General features: G+C 46.2%; 1 protein-coding gene across 2 annotated transcripts in view; it reads left to right on the top strand.

Moving 5' to 3' along the window:
* Positions 1-23,928, top strand: part of CRTAC1 (cartilage acidic protein 1) — a 1,631,295-nt gene that overhangs the window by 1,603,091 nt on the left and 4,276 nt on the right. The window contains exons 14-15 of one of the 2 annotated variants that reach the window (XM_078643565.1): positions 1,627-1,770; positions 20,065-20,804. In XM_078643565.1, coding sequence (XP_078499691.1) covers positions 1,627-1,770; positions 20,065-20,183 — 263 coding nt within the window. In that variant the 3' untranslated portion in view covers positions 20,184-20,804. Of the gene's footprint in view, positions 1-1,626; positions 1,771-20,064; positions 20,805-23,928 lie in introns of those variants that run through there. The other variant, XM_078643566.1, reaches the window with a different exon arrangement.

A 23,928-nucleotide genomic window follows, 5' to 3' on the forward strand; every position in this document is an offset into this window, starting at 1 on the left:
CCAAAAACGCCAGCTACGGCGAGCCCTCAGGGACAAGCTTCCACCCCCCCCCCTCCCCTGGTGCCCCAAACTTCCCCAGGGGGGAGAGCCTCCCGCTGGTCGGCCACCCCCCCAAATCCCCATTGTTGCACTGTGGGCGTTGTAGTTTGCATCAGTCGTTTCCGAAGTAATCCTCTAGGAGGTAGTCTAGGATAAGAAATATGACATACATTTTTAATAAAACTCATGCCAATTTGCTGGATTTGTATTTGAATAACTGAGATCACCCAGACTGGGTTTTTCGTTGACGGGGGGCCTTTCGTGTCTCACCAGCATGAGGTTGATAGTCTTGCAAACTAAGAAAATATTGCATATTGTAAAAACCATTTTCTTGCATTTTGTTTAGCAAAACAAACTATCAGGCAGTTATTAAAGATATGTGCCATAAAAAAAACGGTTTTGTTGCCTACAGTGTAAAACATTGGCTTTGGCAAAACAATTAGGGAAAACACGTCCTTTATGTCTCAGTACTGCCTTAAGTGCAAACTCGACCGAAAGTATTGGATCGCTTTACACGGGCACCACTTACATTACACAACGGGCGATTAAGTGGTTTGCCCAGAATCACAGGATGTAGAGAGGACGCCGAGACTCGAACCTGGCTCCCCAGTTCCAAAGTTGACAACTAGTGCCACATCCTCTTGCCTGTCATGTAATCGACAGACCTTACCTGTCTCTGGGCCATATAGTGGGTAAGGTTTATATTGCCCCTTATAGTTCCATGTCAGAAATTGAGGGCAGAATTATCACCCTACAAAAATATTTTGCTTAAATTATAGAATACCAAAATATTGTGAAGGTAAGAATATAAAATACGTTTATATACATAACCATCAATTTACTAATCCTAATTCAGCATCCATGTACTTTGAAAATAATCTATCCCCAAGGTACACGTATGAAGAGTTCAGTATAGCACACCTGTACCTACATATCTATGTACTTCCCATTATAATATTGTGTTAGTCGGTATGTAGGTAACAGGAGGGTTGGAGTACGATATTTGGTCCTCAATTTTCTGGTACTAAATCCCCACTTTGGCATTCATGAGAAAAGAGATGCCACATTGTCTATCAAAATGAGACCACATGATCCAGAAAAAGCTCTATTTTTCAGAGGTAGCCCTCAGTATAATGTGTCAGACTTGTTCCAGAGAGAACCAGCGTGATATCCTCGGCACTGGTGAAAGAGCTCTTCCTTCACAGAATCTTGCTTAGCCCTTATGTCACTTTTGTGAATCACAGAGGAGATCACCCAGAATTTCATCACTCGGAGGTTGGCAATTGAGAGCAAATAGGAGGTATTGTCAAGTGGCAAGAGAAATGTCAGTGTGTGCTACAGCTACATAAATGCCACATATGAATGTTTTATTATCATATATTATACAGTATGAGCCCAGTCACAGCGATGACAATGTTCCACTATGAATGGGCTAGGTAAGCAAATGTAACCTGTGGTCTGTGGTGAAATGCACAGTTGTATAAGCACAATCCAAGTATTTCTCGATAGCTTTTTATCATTCACAGAGTGTTCATTTGAAATCACAAACTGAAAGATGACAATGCATGTCAAATTTTCAATTTCCAGATACAGATGAGTGTATCCAGTTTCCATTTGTTTGCCCGCGGGACAAACCGATCTGCATCAACACCTATGGAGGATACCGATGCCGCCCGAACCGCCGGTGCGGCCGTGGCTTTGAGCCCAGTGAGGATGGAACGGCGTGCATTGGTGAGTTACTTTGCTGATGGTGGGGGGAGGGCTCTGTCTTGGGCTGAGTTCAATAATGACCTCGTGGTAGACCAACAGCTTACTAACTTTGCTTTCACCACAAATTGACACTTGTCTCCTTCAGTCACGGCCGGCAAGACTCAGGGGCGGGGGGCCGCACGGGGAAGGGGTCAAGCGTGGGGAGGTTTAATTTAATATAAACATAAAATAAAAGTTAACTTACCTTCACTGGCCCAGTCCTGCGTCGTCTTCTCTGCAACAGGAAGCAGCCGGAGGCAGCCTCCCTCCCCTCCCCTAAGCCAATCACAACGCTGCAAGGGCATTGGTGTGTTTGGTTGGGACACCGACCACACAGGCGTCTATGGGGAGGCCATTTTCCCCATGCAGGCTGCATGCAATGCATGAATGGTTTGGTCGGCCCTCAGCGCCCAGAGCAGTGGGCAAGCCACTCTTCCCCTGCTCTAGAGCAGGACCGCCCACCCGCCCGCCTCCAACCCACCCCTTCTGCTTTCTCGCAGTGCAAAAAGCAGAAACATAGAATAATATTGATAATACCAATTTATGTTTCAGCTTTTCGCACTGTGAGAAAGCAGGGGGGGATGCTCCTCTGCCCACATGGAGGAGCCGGCCTTGGTCTCCTTCCGATGAGTACTAAACCATAAAATTGGACGGAGTTTGGGTGAAAGTTGGTTTGTTGTCAGTGACTGATTCAAATTCCATATCTACATTTTTAGTAAAATTTTCTTGCACTCTGCATCTTCTAAAAACAAAGCTGAAAGGCCACAAATGCCCTTCTTTCCCCTTCAGTAACCAGGCATCCTCTTTATTCTAGTGTTCCACCATGTCCTTGTTCTGCTATATCTGAAGTTCTTGTCATACACCAGGATTATTTGCGCCCTTTTAAGGAGGCAATGTCCAAAGAGTATAGGTTGAACGTTCAGACCCTTAATTCAGAAGATCTAACCTCTGAATCAAAAAGGCAAAATCCTATGAAAATTAACATAGTCAATGTATTGGAAATTAGACTGAAAAACACACGATGGATGTTTTCCAGTTTTATACATAAATGATTTTTTTCTTCACATTTAGACCCTTATGTTATAAGGTGCCATAACCCTACCACCTACTAATTATAACGAAAGCCTGACAACTTACTCAATTTTATCAGTAGAGGCTGGCAGGGAACGGCGTAGGAGGGGTAGGGGTGGTGGGAGGGGAGAGAAAAAAAAAATAATAAAAAATACCACTTACCTTTTTGCCGGCCGCCACCTCGCCTCCGTCTTGTTCAGCTTCCTTCTCCCTGCAGTTTCGGCAGCAGGAAGTACACAGGTCCCCTAAGCCAATCACAAGGCTGCAATGCAGAATTGTGATTGGTTTGTGTGCCGTAGTTCAGAGGGGGGGGGGGGTCGGGGGACAGGGATGCTTTGCATGTTCCTCACCAGTCTGTGTAATGCAGCCTGATGGGAAACATGAAAAGTGCCCCCCCAAGAGGGCTGGCCAAACAGTCATGTGCACTTAGAGAGTGTTCAAACCACTCCTCCCCCTGTGCCATCAGCCCCGCCTCACCCTAATCCAGCCCATCAGCTACAAAGAAAAAAATTAACATAACGTTATTATCATTTTATTTTTGCTGCTCTGCTCTGAGAGAAGTGCGGTGATGTTCCTCTGCCTTAGCGGAGGAGCCGCCCCCAAATTTTATGAACTCTTCCTTTAACCCACTCCATCTAACTTTAATGCGACTCCCATCACTCCTCTCCAACCCTGACCATAACAGTAGGACTTAACTTAACCCACACTTTCACCCTGAATTTAACCTTAGCCCCAGTCCAAGACTTCATGCTAATCCTAACCTAACCGTCTCTCTAACCGTCACTATAAACTTTACCAACACCCAAATTCAAAAACACGTTCTGTTATGTAAACAGAAGTTTGTATTACCATCCTTACTCTAACCCTAACCCATACCTTTCTCTTACCCCAGAGCTAACCTTGACAGTTTCACTTACACTTACCTCTCCAAAATCCACATCTGTACTCCAAACCTCGCCCTAACATTTGCCCTTTCCCTAAACGAAACAAATTATACCAAAACAAAATGTTAGTGTCTTCACTCTTTCTGGACTTTTTTCCCAAACATTTTGCTTTTTAACTGTTTTTTCAAATTTAAACACTCAAGTCCTTGCTTTTCTTAACTTTCTATCTAATACCAGTTCCAGAACCCTCCTTGTTTCATACTTTAACCCCGGTGTCTAAAAATGCACACATTGGAAAACATTCCAGGTAATTGTTAGAACACAATTTATTTTATATTGTATTGGCACGCCACTTATTGCCAAAAGGCACATGCTCCAAAGTTCAGCTTGTATGAGGACAGTCATGTTAACAAAACAACACACTGAACTGAGCACTACATAACAGCCCTGAATAATAGAATAGTGTACAATAAATCTTGGGAAAGGTTGGACTAGCTTTAAAACATTTGACCCTTCTTTTCTCAGTGTGGATGTTAGGTATAACATATAGGGGGTCATTTAAAGCCCAGAGGGGGTCATTTTAAAGTACCCTGGAGGGTGGTCCAACTAGGCCACATGGATGGCAGGAGCTCTGCCTCCTTCTACCCCCTGGCATGCCACCTGCCCTACTTAGAGTGAGACGGATTTATGGTGTGTTCTGAAATCCACTTCTTTAAGGCAGTCCGAGGCTGCCCCGGTCTCATGTGACTTCTCCCTCGTGCATTCCCTCCCACTGGGATTAGACTACAGTGTCATACAGGGTTCCACGGGTGGGTGACTCAGGGCCTCATCTTTTCGAAGCTTGCAGTCTTGCTGCTGCAAGAGAACTCCCAGCTCCTCCCACCCTCTCCTACGTTATCTGCATCTACAAGAGCAACGGTGTTTTGTCTGGCGCAGTGAACATCTGTACAAAGGCGCGTTGGAACCAGCCCAGGAGGGCCTTCTTTTGTCCATGGCCATTGCATGAGCAATCGGAGACGGCATTTCTAGGCGAGTAGCGATCTGTGCACGTCTTAGTATTTGGTTGCATTTAGCACCGAAAGATTGCGTATCGATGCACTGAAATATCACCACACAATTTAGGACAGATCTTGCGATTGAACTCCATGTTTTAACAGCATTATGGTTCAAAATTCAGAATTGACCATAACTTGTGATTTATACTTAGAAGGGACACGCTGCTTGTTCCACACACTTGAGGGTTGATGTCGCACTCTACTTCCTAGGAGCCATCTGTCCCGTTTTCTACACTGTGTCCTCATTGAAGGACTACTTGGTGCCCTCCTACATACACCTTTGTCCTGATGAAGACCCCAGTGTAAGGTGTCAACCGAACCTACGTTGTTTCTACGGGGTTGAAACGTCGACATTCCTTTTGCTTGCAACTAGCCCTTGCTTCAACAAAGATTTTTACTGTGTTCCAACAATAGGGCATAGTGATGTACAAATGTATATATGAATCCATGGACTTTAGGCTTGGTATTAGCCTGACTTTATCCGCAAAATGACTTATGATTTCACTTATCTTTCCATGCTTTTCACATGACCACTATCCTCACTTCAAATTCACCCCCTCCCCCATTTCTCTGTCCTTTTGGACACTTATGTTTAAACTGTGATGACTGAATTTCTCTAAAAAATGAAAAATGAGTTTGATGTGGTAATGTGATTAAATAACATTCCCTTATGACATAACTGTTGCAGATTATTTTTTCACTCATATGTTTCTAAATTTACAAACCTTAGTTTGTCCTTAGTTACTGGGGCCACTCTATAGTGTACCAATTCTCACCCAGGTCCCAGTACCATTGGGTCTACCCTTTTTTATGTAAAACATTGCATGAGCTGAGCATGCAGTGGCCAGGGAAGATTTTCTTGGATGTGTCCAGAATCTGAACTGTACAAGCTTCAGCAGTGCTGTATTGCAGAATCCCGCACGACCAATAAAGGTGCTGTGCATCTGATTAGGTTTATAAACTTTGACGTAAGTCTCTAGCACCGGGACGCTCTTCTGAGTAGCTGTGCACTGTATAAATTGTTATAACATAACATAACATAACACCAGTACAGCGGAGTATTTAATCAAGGGACAAAGTCTGCCTGACTGTTCTCACTGCCAAACTAAGACCAAGTCTGGTGCACTGGTACAAGGTTCCTGATGGGAATGTCACTGAGATTAAATTTCAAAGAAGAGAGTCCTGCCTACTGTGAGTCAATGCTGGACCGCACTCTACGCAGGTGGAGAGCCTGCCTTGTAGAACGGGCTAGTAAGCCCAAATGCCTGTGATCACAAGCTAGGCAGGAGCTAGAGAGTTCTTTTATTATTTGTGTAATTCCTATTTTACGTATAATTTTACGTATAGTATTTTGGCATGTATTCATTAGCCACGTTTTTTGCTAGAAAGTCAAGCACTGAATGAAATGGTAGCCTTATTGAGTTATTCAAGTGTGTTTTTTTTAGTTCCTTTTGTTGGTGCCTTCCTATTCTCACACTAAGTACTAAAAAAATGTAGTTGGTAATCCAGTCTGGGCCCGATAATGTATTGGGCCCAAGGTACCAGTGATAAATTACTCCAGTTGTTACAACTAGAGCTCAGTAATCCCTCTTTGTCTTTGGACCATTCACAGGTCTCATATGAACCATTAGCCCTCACACACTCAAAAACCGTCGCTGAACGTCACAACCTCAGGAGTAGGCTGCCACCAAGTGCACGGCCATTAAGGAAAGTGATACAAATATTATTAGAAAGCTAATCACTGCTTTCAGCTGGGACCAGAGTAAATATGTCTCAGAATACGTGCATCCTCTAAGACTAATGTTTCCTCATTCAAATTACACTCTTACACAGTTATTAAAAATGTAAATTCCCTTCACAAATGACAACATGAGCTGTATTACATAAAGTGCCCTGGGGACGCAATGCGCATGCCTGCCTGCTTCTTTCCACAGCCATTTCTGTAATTGGCAATTTCAAAGGAGCTTACTGAAGGAATATTTTTAGAAGGGGGAAAAAGGATCCCATGGACCCCAAACCATCTCTATGCAGGTGGGTGCAGTCACTAACTGCACCCATCCGCAGGGGATCTCTGCCTTCCTTTGCAACATAGACCAGTTTGCTGCCTGTGTAGTGAATTGCAGACTGGCAGCTTCAAATAGCCATTCTACCTTTCACTAACGCACAGCCCCACAGGAAGACCCTTGTTTGTGACTGGGTTCTGGGCAGCATATTAACTGTAACAAGGCAGACTGGGGCAGTGGACCCAATGCAGAATATAAGCCCATATGTTCCAAGTGCCAGCTACCCTATGTCTTATAATATTAATGAACAAGCAGAGGAAACAGGATTTTTATTAGAAGGCAGGCAGTGATTTGTATTCTGATAAATGGGTACTGGCAAAACTTTTTTGGGTGAGCTAACTTGAACAACCTTGAAATTCTTAGTCTCTCTTTCGTTCCCTGGGTTTATTTTATTACTTCTCAGCTGAACAAACTCTGTTGTCCAATACTTCCGATTTTAGTTGGTATACAACGGTTACCACGCATTTTTACAACGCGGTACTGTTACCACGCTACTTTTACCACGCATGTCGTTACAACGCATATCGCTGGGGGGCGCTCCAGGATAGTAAATAGTTTAATTTACTATCCAACTCCTTTCCCTAGAGTCCACGGGGACTGGAGTTGGAATAGTAAATTAAAAAATTTACTATCCAGCGCCCCTTCACGCAAGTCGTTGTAACGACTTGCGTGGGAAAAGTAGCGTTGTAATGGTACGCGTTGTAAAAGTACGCGTGGTACCGTCATACATCCATTTTAGTTGTATGTGTCTTTTGTCTACTTCCTTTAAAACTTTAGTAACCAAATTAATGAATATTTTGCAATTAAATGATGAGCTGTCTGTTGTCTTATACTTCCAGAAATAGGACATTATTTGCCATTTTCCATTCTTGCGCGTTTAAACAAATAACATATGAACATTTCATGGATCTTTAAAAAAAAATGTATTGTACACTTTGTGTTTCAATCATTTTTCCAGATTTTTATTTTTTATGTAAGACAGGTGAAAAAGCAGATTAAAGTATTTGACTCACAATTCTACCATCATCCTTGCTGAAGCTCCTCCTTACACTAATAAACCCAAACCTCATAACCTCACTGCCGTCACCCTAGGATGCCCCGGAAATGTATCTTCAATGCACCTCTTGGTCTCCACATTTCCAGGGACCATAAACCTGCTGTGATAAAGCACATTGACAGCACATAAGACTATGTAATATTGTCTTATATAAAATTGTCAAAGTGAGGGGTGGCATGGCCAAGGAGGCCAAGATAGTGGTTGAGCTTTAGACCGACTCCCGTCTAGATAGCTACAATCATCCTGCCTGACAGCACTTCAAGTGATCCCCTACCCCGAACTCTGCACGCACCGGATGCATTTTGTCCTTATCTGCGGCACCCCACTCCGTGCTGGGAGGGGGCATTTGGAGTTTGGTGTACCCCGGCGTTGACTGCGGTTGAGACTTCTCGGCCCCCTTGAACTGTTGCATCAAGGGAGGAACAGAATCAAAGATGGCAGCCTTCCCCTCCTTGGGACTGGTGCCAAGAGAAGACTGAGGCCAAGGACAATGATCCTGATCGTCTCGGAACACGTGCAGTGATGACCATGGGCAGGAGGCAGCACTGAAGCCAGCCCCCAGGTGATACTGCGGTTGCAGGACTCTCGCTGTTGGATTTGAAGGAGGGGGGCCACCCGGCAGGCTGCAGCAGGCTACCCCGGTCTTAGTGCAACATCACCTGTAGCTACGGGTCAACCCCTGAGGTGTCAGTGGCCCATTGGGGTGTGGCACGAGGACCAGATGCAGGGGTAGATGCCAGTAGTGAAGTGGAGTCGCCCCTGAGGCCTTCCCACATGGAGAGGCTTATCAATCTGCTCCTTGCTCATTGAGGGGTGGTTGTGGAGGCCATCTATCTCCTCCCCTTTCCTGGTGAAGACTTGTGATGTCCTGTGTTTTGGTGGTGAAGGACTTCCCCGTCAGGACTGAGTGCTAGTGGGCTGCTGCTATGTGGGGTGCCCTATCCTAGTCGGCATTGCAGGCAGAGGAGGCTGGTGGTTTGGCCGCAATGCTAAACAGAACTCCCGTCCAGATCAGTGGCAGGGGGGGAACATATGGACCGGGAGTGACCACAGGTTTGGAGACAGTGCGGCAAGAGGGAAGGGAACCAATTGAGGCAATACCTATTCTTCACTGAGCTACTGTGGACCAGCTCCTGGGATGTCCCTCTGTCATGAACAGGGGCATCGGCGGGGAGGTGGAGATCCCTGGCTGGACCCTAATCTCTCTTCAATCTGACTCCTGTGCCGCAGTGGCATCTCCCCAGAATGGACTGGCAATGACTACGCATGCTGCTTGTGCTGCCCAGGGGAAAGCGGGCCAGCTGGAGTGTTCCTCTGCTCTCCCAGATCTATAGTAACTTTGAAGGCAGAGATGGGGCATGACAAAACAGGGATGCTGTAGAGACTAAACTGGTTGGTGTCTGAGTTGATATCTCCTTCCTGCGGCAGGACCATCACAAGGTGCCGGAGAGGGTGATGGAGGTTGAGACCTAGATCTCTATGGCCGAGGATGAAATGGTGACCCTCATGCGACAGGTCTCCAGACTGATGTCCATGACAGCTACCCTGGAGGACCGACCGAGCAGATGATGTTGAGAAACGGTCCAGAAGAAATGATCTGTGGGTTACTGGGTTCCCGGACGGGCTGGAGGCCTCCGGGATGGATGGTTTTCTGGAGGAGTGGTTCCGGTCCTCACTCCCATTGGATGAGCTGTCCCTTTGCCTTGTGGTGGCTAGGGCATATCGAGCCCTAATGAAAAGACCTCCTCCGGGGGCTTCTCCCCGCCCCATGATAGCTCATATACTCAACCACCGGCAATCGAGACATCATCCTTTTGGAGTCATCAGGAGCTGCATTACCTCAATACTAAGATCATGATCTTCCCGGACTACACCTGGGTGGTCCAACAAGGATGCAACTCATTTGAAGACATTAAGCAGAAACTCCGGGCACTTAATATCCAATACATGCTTCTCTTCCCGACTCGCCAAAAAGTAATCTTAAGCTCATCCACATATTTCTTTGACACGACTGAACAAGCATGGGGATGGGCAGCAGAGCAGCGGCCACTCCAGCCAACTGGGAATGGTGGACTAGAGGAGTCATGGCAGTTTAGCATTCCCTGGACCCCCTGCTCCAGTACCCCTGGAGGAAAAAAAAGGCCCTCTTGGAGGGGTCCACCGAACCAACGCAGAAGATAGGGCCTACTGAGCCCATTTTGTGTGGGGAGTGCCCCGGGTCTCTGGACCCCGAGGTGTCACTCTCTGATACCCCAGCTCACTTCCAGACTCAGGATAGTGAAACTGACTTGAGCCCCGGTGGGCACTGCATTGTGCAGTTAACTGGTCATGGTGAGCCGGCTTCTGATGCGGACATACTTCTCAATGGTGGTGCAGTATATACAAATACTCTGTTGTGGGTAGGGATGGAGGGGGCTCACAGAATGTTTTTATGGAGTTTGTGTGTGATCATGTGGCTATCATACATCAGAGTCCTTCCAATAGGCGACTGGGAGCCTCAACTGGATTTCAAACCCCCCTACTAGTTGATGTGTGTTTACTTATTGGGTGATTGATGCTTCAGGGTTGGAAGAATGGGGTAAAGGAGTGTTGGGGAGAGGGGTTACTGTTTACATTTGTTTTTTTGTTCTGGGTTTTCCTTTTTAGGCACTCACTGCGAATGTCATTGACCACAGACATTCACCTACACACACTAGGCTCCATGAGGGCACTGAACATCTTCTTCCTAGAGCGATTCACTACTATCCAATTCTGCCCACTAATAGTTAAGGCTGGTCCTGGAATGTGAACTTTCTCCTTGACCGTATCAAGAGATTGGCGGTGTTGCACTATATAAAGCGGTACTGGCCAGACATGGTCTTGCTCCAGAAGACTCACTTTTTATGCTCCCGCTTCCCCTTCTTTAGCCAGTTTGGGTATGATCAAATCTTTCACGCGGGCTTCTCCAGAGGCTCGGGGGGGGCGCGATCCTCATGCACAAGGCTTTCCCATTAACGGTGTGCTCCTCCCACATTGACTCACAATGAAGATTCATAGGGATTGAGGGCCATCTGGAAGCTAGGCACTACAATTTCATATTATCCTACGTCTCCTAGCACATGTTACACTCTACATTGCAGGCACTTTGAACTCTTGTGGTGGGCCTTGCCCGGAAACCACCCTTATAGTGGTATTATAATACAGTCCCAGACACAACACAAGACATTTCTGAGGCCCCTCTGCTGGGCAGGACGCTGCACTCCAACAGCTTACTTCATGGGCGAACTCCATGGTCCTGTGTGAGCGATAGAGATCGTGAAACCTCTCATAGAGGTCCTATACCCATGCATCTACAGCACACAAAACAGAGTACAGAATAGATCAGAACTGGCTCCCAGCTGGCGATCTCTTCACACTGCAGTCCATATGGGTCTTGCCACATTGCATTTCTGATCACCCTTCCTCTTAGAATTGGGACTCCTTCGGGGTTCACTTAGGCCTATGTGGCGCCTTAATACATGCCATTTGATGGACCAGGACTGAGCCGACTTTGTAGAGGAGTAACTGCAAACTTTCTTTAAACTCAAATTATGCTTTTTTTTTTTTACAGATTTTAATATAGCGCGAACTTGACCCAAATCGGGTATCAGAGCGCTTTACATAGTTTTTTTTGTTAAGCACAGGGAGATTAAGTGATTTGCCCAGAATCACAGGATGTTCAGCATCATTACCGAGACTCGAACCCAGTTCCCCAGTTTCGAAGTCGACAGCCCTAGCTGTTAGGCCAACTCCTCTCCCCGATTGTATTTCGGTGCCCTCTGCAGGGACCTAGTGAGCAGCGAGCGAACTCACCCTGAGGGTACTTGCGAAGGAAGGAGACATGCCACTTGGAGCAAGTAATGGAGTTGGAGGTTCAGATCCTCGATTTGGAGTGGCAAGCCCATGGTCAGGTCCCTGAAAAAACACTGAAAGGCAGTTTGCGCTGGCTAGAACTAAGCTGCAACAGGTTTCCCTAGAAGAGGTGAGGCAGTGCCAGAGAGCTTCGACCCAACTGGTCTAGGATTATGGGGCTAAGTCCAGTAAACTACTTCACTGGCTGGTGACCCATGAGGTTTCAAATAGCATAAAGCCAGCCGTTTGTGACCCTTACGGAGCCCTCTACAATGGTATGCCATTCATCGTGGCTTACTGTTAGACCTGACACCTTTTGGCGTGGTTCTTCCCCCATCTTTTTGCCTCTGACTCATGTGTGTTGATGCTGTGCTGGATTTCGTTTTTGCTGATTTAGATGTTTTGGACACTCTGCCACTGCTGATCAGTGTCAGAGTGTAAGTGCTCCTTCTGTAAATTGTGATATTGATTGAGCATACCTAATTGGCATATTTGTATCACCACGAAGTCCCTAGTGGAGGGCACTGTGTGTGCCAGGGCTGGTGATGACAAATGCTACTAGTGGGCCTGCAGCGCAGATTGCGCCACCCACATGAGTAGCTTTAAAAAGGTGACTCAGGCCTGCCAGCGCAGGGCCTGTGTGCAGTCAGTGACTGCCATGTCAGCCTGGCCAGTGTCCCCACTGGCTCGGCCTAATCCTTCCCTGTCTGTGCACACCAGTCACCCCTATGGAAGGCTCAGGGTACCCCCCTGGGCAGGGTGCAGTGTATGGATAAGGTAGAGCATGTGCTAGTGCAGGTACTATGCTCTGGTAGTGGGCTACAGCCATTTTGTGTGCTCACTGCTGTAAGGCTATCTTGCTCCATAGAGTAACATGGAGGGGGGCTGGGCCCATGTGATACCAGCCTATCTCCCCATAGGAACAAGATGGGACATAAGTGAAAGATATCCCTGGACTCAGAATTTAATGACACATCTTTTAGTGAAGGGTGTTTTTAAATCCTGGGTTGGAGAATAGCCCTTTTAGAAAGTGGCTGTTCTCTTGTCTAAACCTTTCTGTGTGCCTGGGTTTGTGGAATGTCTGCCTGGTCTGGATGTGACAGGAAGGGGCTGCAGAGCCCCAGAGGAGAGGGTCGGAGCCATCCCGGGGATGAAAGGGCACATCTGCCTGCTTGGGAGGAGGGAGGAAGGAATGCCAGATAAGTGCTGGGCTGTGCCTGCCTACCTCCCCCACATTAGCTCTCTCCTGGTGGTCAACTGACCCCACTGGCCCTGAAGCTGACAGGAAGAAGAAAACCAGAGACACCTCAGTGCTCCGCAACCCCCAGAACTGGTTTAGACTGGACCCAGGGCCTCCATGCACAAAGAACTTCAAAGACATTGGGGGGTATAAGGAAAGGACCCCTGTCTGCAGAGAATTAGATTCTGAAATTCTGCAAGCAAGAAGGAACCCTCGCTGGAAGGAGGACAGCTAGAGAACTGAAGGAAGACTGCCTTGCTGTGTGCTCTAAGGGCTGACTTGTTCTGCTGTCCACCTGGAAGCTAAGGAGAAGAAAGGGACTTTGCTGTGTGCTGTGACCCTGCCTACTTGAAACTGCCAAGACTCTGCTGTGTGCTGTGTCTACAACTGAATCTCCAAGGGCCTGAGAAGAGCTGGCCTCCTGCTTGGAACCCAGGGCTAAAGGTTCCTAAAGCTATCCCAGGAAACAGCTGCAAAATCGTGCTGTTGGGACCCGGGACGCGTGGTGCTGGACTGCGGAGCGTGAGGAGGAGATCGGTGTGCTCATCGGCACATTAATCGTGAGGGTTGGAGGCTTGTGGAGCCTCCCCTCGTGAAATCTGCTCCCAGGTGGTGGCAAGGTCGAGAGGGGGGTCTAGTTCTGACCAGCGCCCTTTAAAACCCTTTGCCGCCAAATCACCGTCGCAGCCCGGGGCCAGGATCACCCCTGGAAGTTGCTGTTCGTGACCAGGAGCGGCCGCGGCGAAGAACGAAGCCGCCGCGACCCCATTGGCTGAGGGAGCCGAGCCCCCTCACTAACGCCGCGACGGGATTGGCCCGCGCGGCGCAGCGTCATCAGCTGTGGTGTGCCGTGATTGGCTGAGCCTGCAGAGCGTCATCGGCGAGGCCGCGCTGCCATTGGTTGGCGGCCTCGCGCTCAGAGGGGCTCGACTGAAGGCCGCGACCGGATTGGCTGCCTCCGCTGAAGCTGCGGGAGGTGCCGAAGGATTGCCCAGAATCACCGCCGGGACCGGGGAAGAGCTCCGACCCCGCCGAGGGACCTGGAAGCGTCCCGCACCCCTGGCCCGCCGTCCCTCCATCAGGTGAGCTTCACCGCCTCCCCCGCCGCTCGTTGGATTGTCGAGAGCGGGCGGGAGAGGAAAGGGGACCGGCCGGGGCGGGGACGCGTGCAGTCTGCACGGCTGGTGCGCAGTGGTGCGCCTAAGTCCCAGGAAGACCCGAGGCTGCCCCGGGGACGAGAAAGAGTCCCTGGGCCTCGCGAGGGAGTTTAAACAGCGCATGAAGCCCACCGACATCAGTACACGTGGGCCTTGTTTTCTTTGCGCATGTTGAGAGCTTCACAGTATAAATCATTGGCCATATTTTCTTAAGTGCTGATTTAAGGGACTAGAGACTATTTTATGATTTGGAACCTGAGACTATTGTTTTGAATGACCAGAACTGCCTATTTACAAGTACCATCCTAGAGAATTACGTGCAACCTTTAAGCTAGAAATGCTATGTGTTCTAAAGAAGTGATTATCATGCAACTGCTCCATTTACATGCTGAAACTAGATAAAGTTGTATTTTATATATACTTACCTGTGTGGTCTCAGTTTGTGGTGGATTGGGAATTGCTGTTGTGTTAAGTGCAAATGTTATCCACATTGCCTCCGAGTTTAGCCTAGACTGCTCGCGCCATGCTACCTAGAGGGTGAGCAGGGGTTATCTCAGAGGGTTATTCCGTCGCCCTGACCGGAACTAGGGGTCCCTACTTGGGCCAAGGTACTTACCTTTGCCAACCAGAGACTCCCGGTTCTAACACTTACTATCAAAACTGATATGGGGCAATCCCTGTACCCTCTCAGGAGGTCACGTCCCCACTGCTATGGGATATTCCTCTAGTTTTGATCCCTCGTTCCTTAGCCTGAGACCTCGACCAACACTCACAGCTGAGGAGATAGGTGTGCCCTTCCTGATTTCGAGCCGGACAAGACCCCTGGCACGCATGTGTTTCCTACTGTATTCTTTAAAATCTGCCACACACACTTGATACCTCACCTATCAGGCCTCTTTACTGAAGCGACTGAGAACATTTCCCTCATTAATGTCGACGTTAAGGTGTTTGCAAAGGTCCTCGCTACCAGATTGAGCCAGATACTGAGTTATCTGATGCACCTGGACCAAGGCGGATTCATGCCTGGCAAGAGCACTCGTCATTACATACGGAGGTTGCAGTTAGCCCTCTCCCTGCTGTGTCGCCTGGAGAATTCCCTGGCCTTCCTCCTTATTGACTTCCAAAAGCCCTTGATATGGTCACATGGACCTTTTTTGGAGGCTGTGCTGCAAGGGGTCGACTTTGGAACCTACTTTCGTAGACTTGTGGGTCTGTTGTATAACGCCCCTACAACCCAGGCCTGGGTCCACAGAGTCCTATCCCAGCCCTTCCTGATTTGCTTGAGTACTGGTCAGGGCTACCCCCTTTCTCTGGTATTGTTTGTCCTTGTGATAGAGCCCCCTGGGGCTCCTGATCAGATGCAGTGCTCAGATTAGGGAATGGCATTGGGAGGGGGCACCTAGGAGCACATAGCTCTTTATGCAGACATTCTAATATTCCTGGGAGTCCCACAGTCTTCGGGCCTCAGATGCCTTGAAATGTATAGGGAACTCTCCGACCTGTGGAGTAATTTGAACAGATCAATACTGATCCTGGTTGAGGGCGATGCAAGTGGCCATGTCTGGTGCCCTGAGGTGCTGATACGATGCCTCTTCTTCAAATACCTTTGGATTTTTATCTCTTGCCTCCCAGACCTGGCATGGACCCTTAATTTAAATCCCTTATGATGCCCTTGAATAGGGATTTGTGGTAGTGGGACACCCTGCCTCTGAAACCTGTGGGGCGCATAGCCTTATTTAAGATGATGTGCCTTCCACACTGCCTATACATTCTGGAAAACCTTCCCTACCTGATCCCCTGGAAATGGTACCAAACACTTACGTCAATGATTACCACTTTCTTCTAAGAAAGGGTGCGTCATCGGGTGGCCTACACAAACATGAGGAAATCCTCATATGATGGGGGTCTCGGATTGACCGATCTTTATAGGTACTATTTTGCTGCACAAACAGCAACGATCAATGACTGGTTTAATGGAGGTGGGATGACCCCACCTATTGTACCGAACTACATCTCCTGTATCTTGACAGTCTCCTCGGACTGCTCTATGGCACACCAATACCACACACTCTTCCTGATTGCACCCAGTTAACATACTCTGCTGTTGATTGGCTGTACGTTTTACCCGCTGGGGTTGTAGACTTACCATAATGGTTGCTGCTGTGGCAGAGTAGGTGGCTCAAGCAGCAGTCAGGCCTTCAGGGTTTTACAATGTGGGATAGAATTCGGATTACCTATCTGGACCATGTTCGGTGAGGGGGGACCTTGCTGTAATTTCAGGAGTTACGGGTCCTTTACCAGCTTTCCCACATGCAATTCTATCACTACCTCCAATTGCGCCATGCTCTGCTCACCCATCTCCGGGTGGTTGCCCAGGTGCCCAAATACAACACCTTCAAAGCTAAACTTCATGCTAAGGAGATTGGGCAAGGGAACCATTTCCACACTTTAATGGTCATTAATGTTTAACGTGCCGGATCGCTTTCTGGTTCAGTGATGAACGTAGCAGGTATGGATGGAGAGTTAGATGATGATGATGATGATTGGCTAGAGGCAAGTATAACCCGAGAGATTAGGCATTCTACTCACACCTCTGAATGCTCCAGCTTAAATATCTCCATGCTACCTACCAGACTTCCCCCCACAACCCTGAAGCTATTCAGCAGACGGGCTGTGCTTCTCAGGCCGCATAAGCGAGGTGCACCCTACCTCAAACTCACTTTTTCATATAGTGTGGTTATGCCCAGAGTTGTCTGTTTTCTGGGAAGAGAAAGGATGCAATCTATCTGCGGTACTGGGCCACCAAGTTGGTCATGGCCCTCAGACTGCCCTACTAGGTCTCCTAGAGGAAGTTGGATGTCTGAGATTGGAAAGAACATTTATTGGAGTACCACACTGGTAGCCGAAAAGAATGCTGCCCATTCCTGGAAGATGCCGGAGCCCCCACCATTGGAAGTATAGAGGAAAGGGGTGGATTGGTGTGCGCACCAGGAAAAGCCGATTTATGAGACACAGGGATAAGATAAGGGGTGGGTGGTGCTCTCATCATGGACTGCTGGTGTAATGATCTTGATGTTTACAGATGCATATATTATGTTCCAATATCCGATAAACACAGTGGTGATGTTAATCAATTGTTGATGGATGCTGCTGCTACTTGTTAAAACTAATAAAATGTGGTTATTAAAAAAATCCCCGCCGAATCTCTCCAGCACCCCTCCTCCCCCACCGCTCTCCAATGGTGTCGCCACGGGGCGGCAAAAGCCGGGACCACCACGGGCAGCCATAAGGCTAGCTACATCACTGCCTTAATGTATTCCACACTTTCTCGAGATAAAGTGAAAGGGTGTATCAGTGCTGGGCTGAAGCCACAGAGAAAGACCTACCACCCAAAGATGATCACTGAAACTAGGGCATTCTAAGGAAAGCTTGGTCAGGAGATGTTAAAGAACGGGTCAGGCGGTAGCATGGAAAATCCATAGTCAGAGAAATACCACTCATCAAATTGATGGCTTGGTGTCCGAGGCACAGTGATTTACAAACAATGCGGGGCATATTATCAAGAACGATGTTAAGAATTATCGCTGGTTTAGCAGCAGAAAACTGCTGCTAAAACGGCGATAATGGGCTTGATAATATGCCCTTTAGAATTCCAATAGAAGTCCATATTCTGGTGTGAACATGGGCTTCTATTGGAATTCTCCAGGGCATATTATCAAGCCCATTATCGTCGCTTTAGCAGCAGTTTTCTGCTGCTAAACCGGCAATAATTTTAACGCTGTTCTTGATAATATGCCCCTGCGTTCTTTAATGGGGAGTCAGTAAAGGGACTCCATTGCTCTCTTCACATGGTACCATTTTTGGATTTCGGTCAAGTCAGTGTGCCCAAAAACACTTTTTGAAAAACACCCACAGAATAACCTTGCAGTATGAGTAATCCTACATTCAGAGTGATACAACTATTTCATATCCATGAACTCAGATTCTTGATTGGTAAAACAGTTTTTAAGAATAAATTGCATGTGTGGATGTTGATAAATAGTAAAAAATGATACTTTTTCTTTCACACCCATTTATGTTTTATTTATTACCTTTTTCTTCTGGATTGAAATAAAAAAATATTGTAAGGTTAGAATAGATTGAAGGCATTGGGTATCGTCGTTTTTGGACAACCAACAAAATCTAAATATACCTGCACCTAGAATTGGCTGACTGAAATAGTGCTACTTTACTTTTGTAGATTGGCCTTCAGTGCACAAACCTTCATATGAAAAATCTTGTCACCTATTGCTGCTTTTTTCCTGCTTCTTTTCACTTTTTTTGTTTTGTTTCAGTTGTTAGTTTCTTTGGGAAAACCATAGTGATCTATGTAAATTACCCCTTGCTAATTTCACAGTTTTTCTAAAAAATGTATAGTTTCCGGGTTCACCAAAGGGTGTCACAACTCTCTCCTACACAAGTAGGTAGAAATCCCAAAAATAAGAAATATTAACTCCCTTTAGAAGACTGCAAAACTGTAGTTTTTTTCCTGAAATCTGCGAAAAAGACAATGGTAGCACAACATGTCTTTTATTGATGCTGTTTTTAGGATACAAACACGCTTTCTCGCGCAGCACTTTGTCATAATTTAAATAAATTGCACATTTTGGCTCTTTCCCAATCTGTAATTGCAAACACCACAAACCTAGGGTAGCTATACAATCTTCAACATGCAAAGGAAAACGACGCAAAGCTCTAATTTGGCCTGGATATCGTTTGGCAGAAAACAATTGATTTATTTGTCCTGGAGTGCCATTTCTTCAAAAAAATCCTTTTTCACGCAGGGCTATTTTAAAATTTTGAATACGTTCTTGCCCCTAAACATTACATGTATTTTAGGTACAAGCTCCTTCCAAATTTAAAAAAAATTCTAATTGTTGTAATATGTAACTCCTATTTAACTGAAGGCAGATAATTATCTCCATATGTTCTATTTTGTCATCTGTAGTGGGTTTGGTTTTCAGAAATTGACGTTGTTTACATGTCACTAACACTGTAATTCTCGTTTCATCTTTCTTATTTTACCACCTCTCTATTTTCTTTTCTCATCTGCTCCCCTTGCTGTATACTTTTTCCTTTCCACTTTTCTTGTCTCAACTGCCTTTTCTTTTGTTCCACTTCGCTTTCCTCTTTGCTCTATTTAAGCCTGGGCAGAGTTCGTGGAGTTCTGCCATGGAGAACTCTGTGAAGGGCAAAAAAACTCACCCCGTTGCGTGGAGCTCCGCAAGCGGCAGAGTGTGTTAGATACATGCCATTCGCAGTGATTTTCAGTGCCAGGTGCTTGTCCGCACTGTGCAATCATCACGAATGGCACCACGAACAGCGCAAGCGGGTGCTGCTTCCTTTATGCCGCTCGTGTAGATTTTTACTCGAGCAGCAGCTTTCTCAACGCGAACGGATGGTTTATCAAAGTGAGCAGTCGTGAGCATGCGCGATCACTCGCAATGAGAAATCTGACCGTCTGCGTTGAGAAATGTAGCCGGGTGGTTGATTTTCCATGCTCGCACTCGCCAACTTGATGTTGATAATTGCAAACGGGAAAAAATCACATCGGGAGCTGGGTTTTCCGCGCTCCCGCGCGCCAACTTGGCGTTGACAAATGCGATCAAAGGCAAAAACTCTGCGAACTCCACGTAACGCGGAGTGCGGAAAACTCTGCAAACTGCACTCAGACTTAGTACTATTGTCTCCCTTTCTGTGTCTAACAAATTTCTTCCCTCACACTCTGTAATTGTTCTCTCTGTCTCGTTTTCTCTTTCTCTAAGTTTGCCTGTCTCTTCCACCTGCCTTACTTCCCTTCTCCTGCTTCTCATGTTTCTCTTCTCTCCTTGCCTCTACAGCACAGGTTGCTTACTTCGGGGGGTACCCGTCCTCTGGCGCCATGTCTCGCCTTCATCTCTTTTCTGAGTCTACTTTCCTGCTAAGCCTTGGACTGTGCTTTCAGTTCTATGCCTTCTGAATCGTGCCAACTTTGAAAATGCCAACCTTTATGGAAAACAAAAGCTCCCGCCCCCTGCTTGTTTCTATCACTTGGATCCAGAATTGACTGTCACCAATGGCTTCCGAAGCAAGGGATGACCATCTGTACCAGGGGAAGAGCTCTGATCAAAGCTTGAAGTTGATAGTGATATTTTCGTAAACCAAGTTGTTTGTTTATTATGTCATGCATGTTTTCTGAGAAAACGGAAGGAAACTCCACCTTGCAATCTAAGACTTTCCTGACTGATCTATTATTGCTGGTCCCAGAATTCATTGCCAAGTACAAAACTTTCTTTTCACCCAAGACCAAGATGGCGGATCCGGATGGTTGTTTGCAAACAGTTTCGACAAATAGTTTATTTAGCAGCGTGACTGATGGGTCGCCTGTGACTTCTGTGCTTTGCCTGCACATAGTTTCTGTAATGGAAGAAGCAGTTTTTTTTAACTTGTGCAGTCTTCCAACCATCCATCAGAGAAAGTGTTATAAATAAATACTGTACATAAGGACACTGTCGTTTAATCACATTATTGTACAAAACGTCAATTTTCTTTTTTTATATTACTGGGCTTGTAAACCGATGTTGTCACTCGTGCCTCGGTTGGCATTACCATTGCTAAATGAAAATGGATGTCACTGAGTAATGACATTGCCAAGCTAGAGATCACCTTATCCATCGTGGTAAAAAACACATGCCCAAGTCAAATTAAAAAAACTGCGTACAGAAAGGATTGACTCATTTCATCTGAATTTACAAGGGAAGGCTAGAAAAAACGAATTAACTTTCTGTGAAAGTATAGTGTCTTTTTTTATAGTCTTTGTTAATTAAATTTGTTTGTTGGCATATCATTGTACAGAATGTGCCCTAAAACCTTTTCATTACACTGACAACGAGGTAATATCAAAAAGCGAGTTTCCAGGTTCTTCCAACTAACCAGGACACTGGGTGCTAGGCCTTTGATGGAAAGTGGGCGAACCGTCAAGGCTGAGCTCCTCCCAGATGTTTTGAGGTTTAGGAGTAGCTACAGTTATCGCAGATGCAATAGGGATAACGTGACCAGACAGGATTATTTGAACCACGCGAGCGCGGCCATTCCTTCCTTCCTCGGGGGGGGGAGGAAAACTTTGAGCAGATATATATATATATATATATATATATATATATATATATATATACTATAACATTCTGAAGTGCATCATTTAAAGCTCGCACAACCAATCAGCAATGTAGTTGCAGCTGTGGGCACCTTTAATGCAGAGTAAATAGATAACAAATGTAGTGTTAAGAGTGCAATTGAGAGCAAGGCCATAAAACACTGTTCATGATCTCTAACTAGAATTTAAAAGTGTCTCCAATAACAATGGTACTGCTTATAGTGACTGAGACTTAAATGGTAAAATCAGTTGTCTCAGTGTTCCAAAGCCGTTTGCAGGTGCTGGTGACACTGGCGTAATGCCTATGCACTGTAGGTGAACAAATCTTGGTATTTAAGGAGGCGGGCTGGCGGAAGGAGTCTGACCCTCCACCGCCATCAGGATGTGCAAAACAAATGGCCACAAAGGACATGTTTGAGCATTGGAATCATGTTATTGTGCTAGCCAGGCAGAGAACGGGGGTGTTCGAGGAATCCCAACTATGGCATGGGAACACATTCTCCATCAGCCAGGCCACAGAGGGTTGGAGGAGGGCCTGTGCTCACAGCACATCAGATGGAATCAAGTGGGTACCAGTCAAGAGCTTGTAGCTGATCTTGTAGCTAGGTGGTTCTTGGTCAGCCTGCCCTCAGTATGAGCAGTCTTCCCAGTGCTTCATTTCTGAGCCCCTGGACTACTTGATATGTTTGGGGGCTTCAACAAAGTGAAGAGATTCAGCAGGACAGAGCAGTTAAACTTAGCAAGTCATCAAGTTTCATGCTAGTCAAGAGGAAGTTGAGAGCATGCCGCTCCACGTTCAGTGAGCAACGCTGTGGTATCCAAGGAGGCTAGAGGAGTGAAAACCTCCATTCCTGGAGGGGAGCTTCTGTTTGCCATCCTTGGCAGATGGGCAACCTCCGATCATCAGTCAGTGCCAATTCAGCCTGTAATGTTCAAAGGGAAGTAGTCACATTGGAGAAAAGTTTCTGTCCTCAGAGAAGTCGCTGGGGAGAGTATAGGATTCTGGTGTGTTCCCTTCATTCAGGCCATGCAGTCAATGAAAGGAAGGAGGGGAAAGATGTGAGAGATGTGTGGCCCGTGATGGTTTACTGTGAGTGGGAGCCACCGATCATCTTTTCATTCACACCAAAATATATTTACGATAGATCTAATTAAACCACACAGGGTTCCCCTTTAGCAAAGGCTATTGGACTTACTTTACACGCGAGGCACATTGGCCTCACCCCTGGTCCTGCTGCTACTAAACTGTATATTCTGCCCCCATCCAGAACCTGAACAGACAGACCGCAGGATATGAACACCAATTTAGAGGTTCACAAATCCTAGGCCATATTTAGGGTATCCTAAGTAGCTTTAGCTTTGCAGTTTGGGGTTTTCTTTTAGCATAGGGGCCCGAAACCCATCTAAAATGAAAAAATGCATAGAGCCTTAGAATAACAGAAAATATTACTGAAATATTGGTCTTCATAAAGAGAAAATACAATATTTGACTTCCCTCTAAAACAGGGTTCTCCAGAGTCGGTCCTGGAGGGCTGGATCCGTTCCAGATGTTTAGTATATCCCCCTTAAGATAAATGTAGTTACCTTAAAAATCTGGCATGGATCCCAATCGACTTTGGAGAACCCTGCTCTAAAACAATGCGATTACATTTCCAGTCACTATTAAACAAATAATTTTGACACTTCAGACAAAGTGATTTAAAGATGCACAGTTAGTTGAAATCCATTCAATGCTGACTACAGGGACACCATATATAACATTATACAACTTTTGAATAAAGAAACTATCATGAACCTATTGGTGCAGGAACGGTGTCGGGGCCTTTGGAATGTCAGGTAAAATAAAATGTTACTTCTAGAGTGCTCCTCATACAATTTCATGGCACCTCAAAACTCCTGCTTTACCTTGCCTTATTGATTAATTGGCTCTATTGGTATGTTAATCCAGGGCGGTGGTATTTTTTTAGTGGAGGGGACCACCACCGCACAGTCCCTCAAAACATAAATATATTGTGACCACTGTCTGACTGTACCCAATGTTTCTTCCATCCACTGGCCTAGAATTTGCCGTGTGTATCACACGCGATTGACCTCTTGGTGATATGCTCAAGCTTGTGAGTGAACATCCGTTATCAAGAGTAAGCTCCCCACCTAGCCAGCTGTTTAATTCCTTGGAGCTAAAAGTGATAATTTTCTGGGAGGAGCTGGAAGGTGATGTGCCACGAGGCAAAGGTTTGGTCTCAATCAAGTTTATAGTTTTCTAGTATCATGGTTGTGATTAATTGTGTATATGATGCAGGTATTCCCCCCCTTGACCCTCAACAATGTACCACATACACATTCTAAATCACATTTTGATCTGGTAACATCATTTCAATTGCTCTGAACCTATACATGTATCCTGGGGGATTGCTCCCATCATATTGTTATTTGAACTGAAAAATGTTGACATGAGATGAGTCTGATTCCTTAAGTACCATCACATTTGAATGCTGCTAGAAAGACCCTACTTTGCCCCACACGCTCTTTCCCCAAATCATAACTTTAAAAAACTCCTGTGCGTATACAGTGC

This window comes from Lissotriton helveticus, chromosome 5_1 (assembly GCF_964261635.1).
Source record: "Lissotriton helveticus chromosome 5_1, aLisHel1.1, whole genome shotgun sequence".
Taxonomy (NCBI): Eukaryota; Metazoa; Chordata; class Amphibia; order Caudata; family Salamandridae; genus Lissotriton; species Lissotriton helveticus.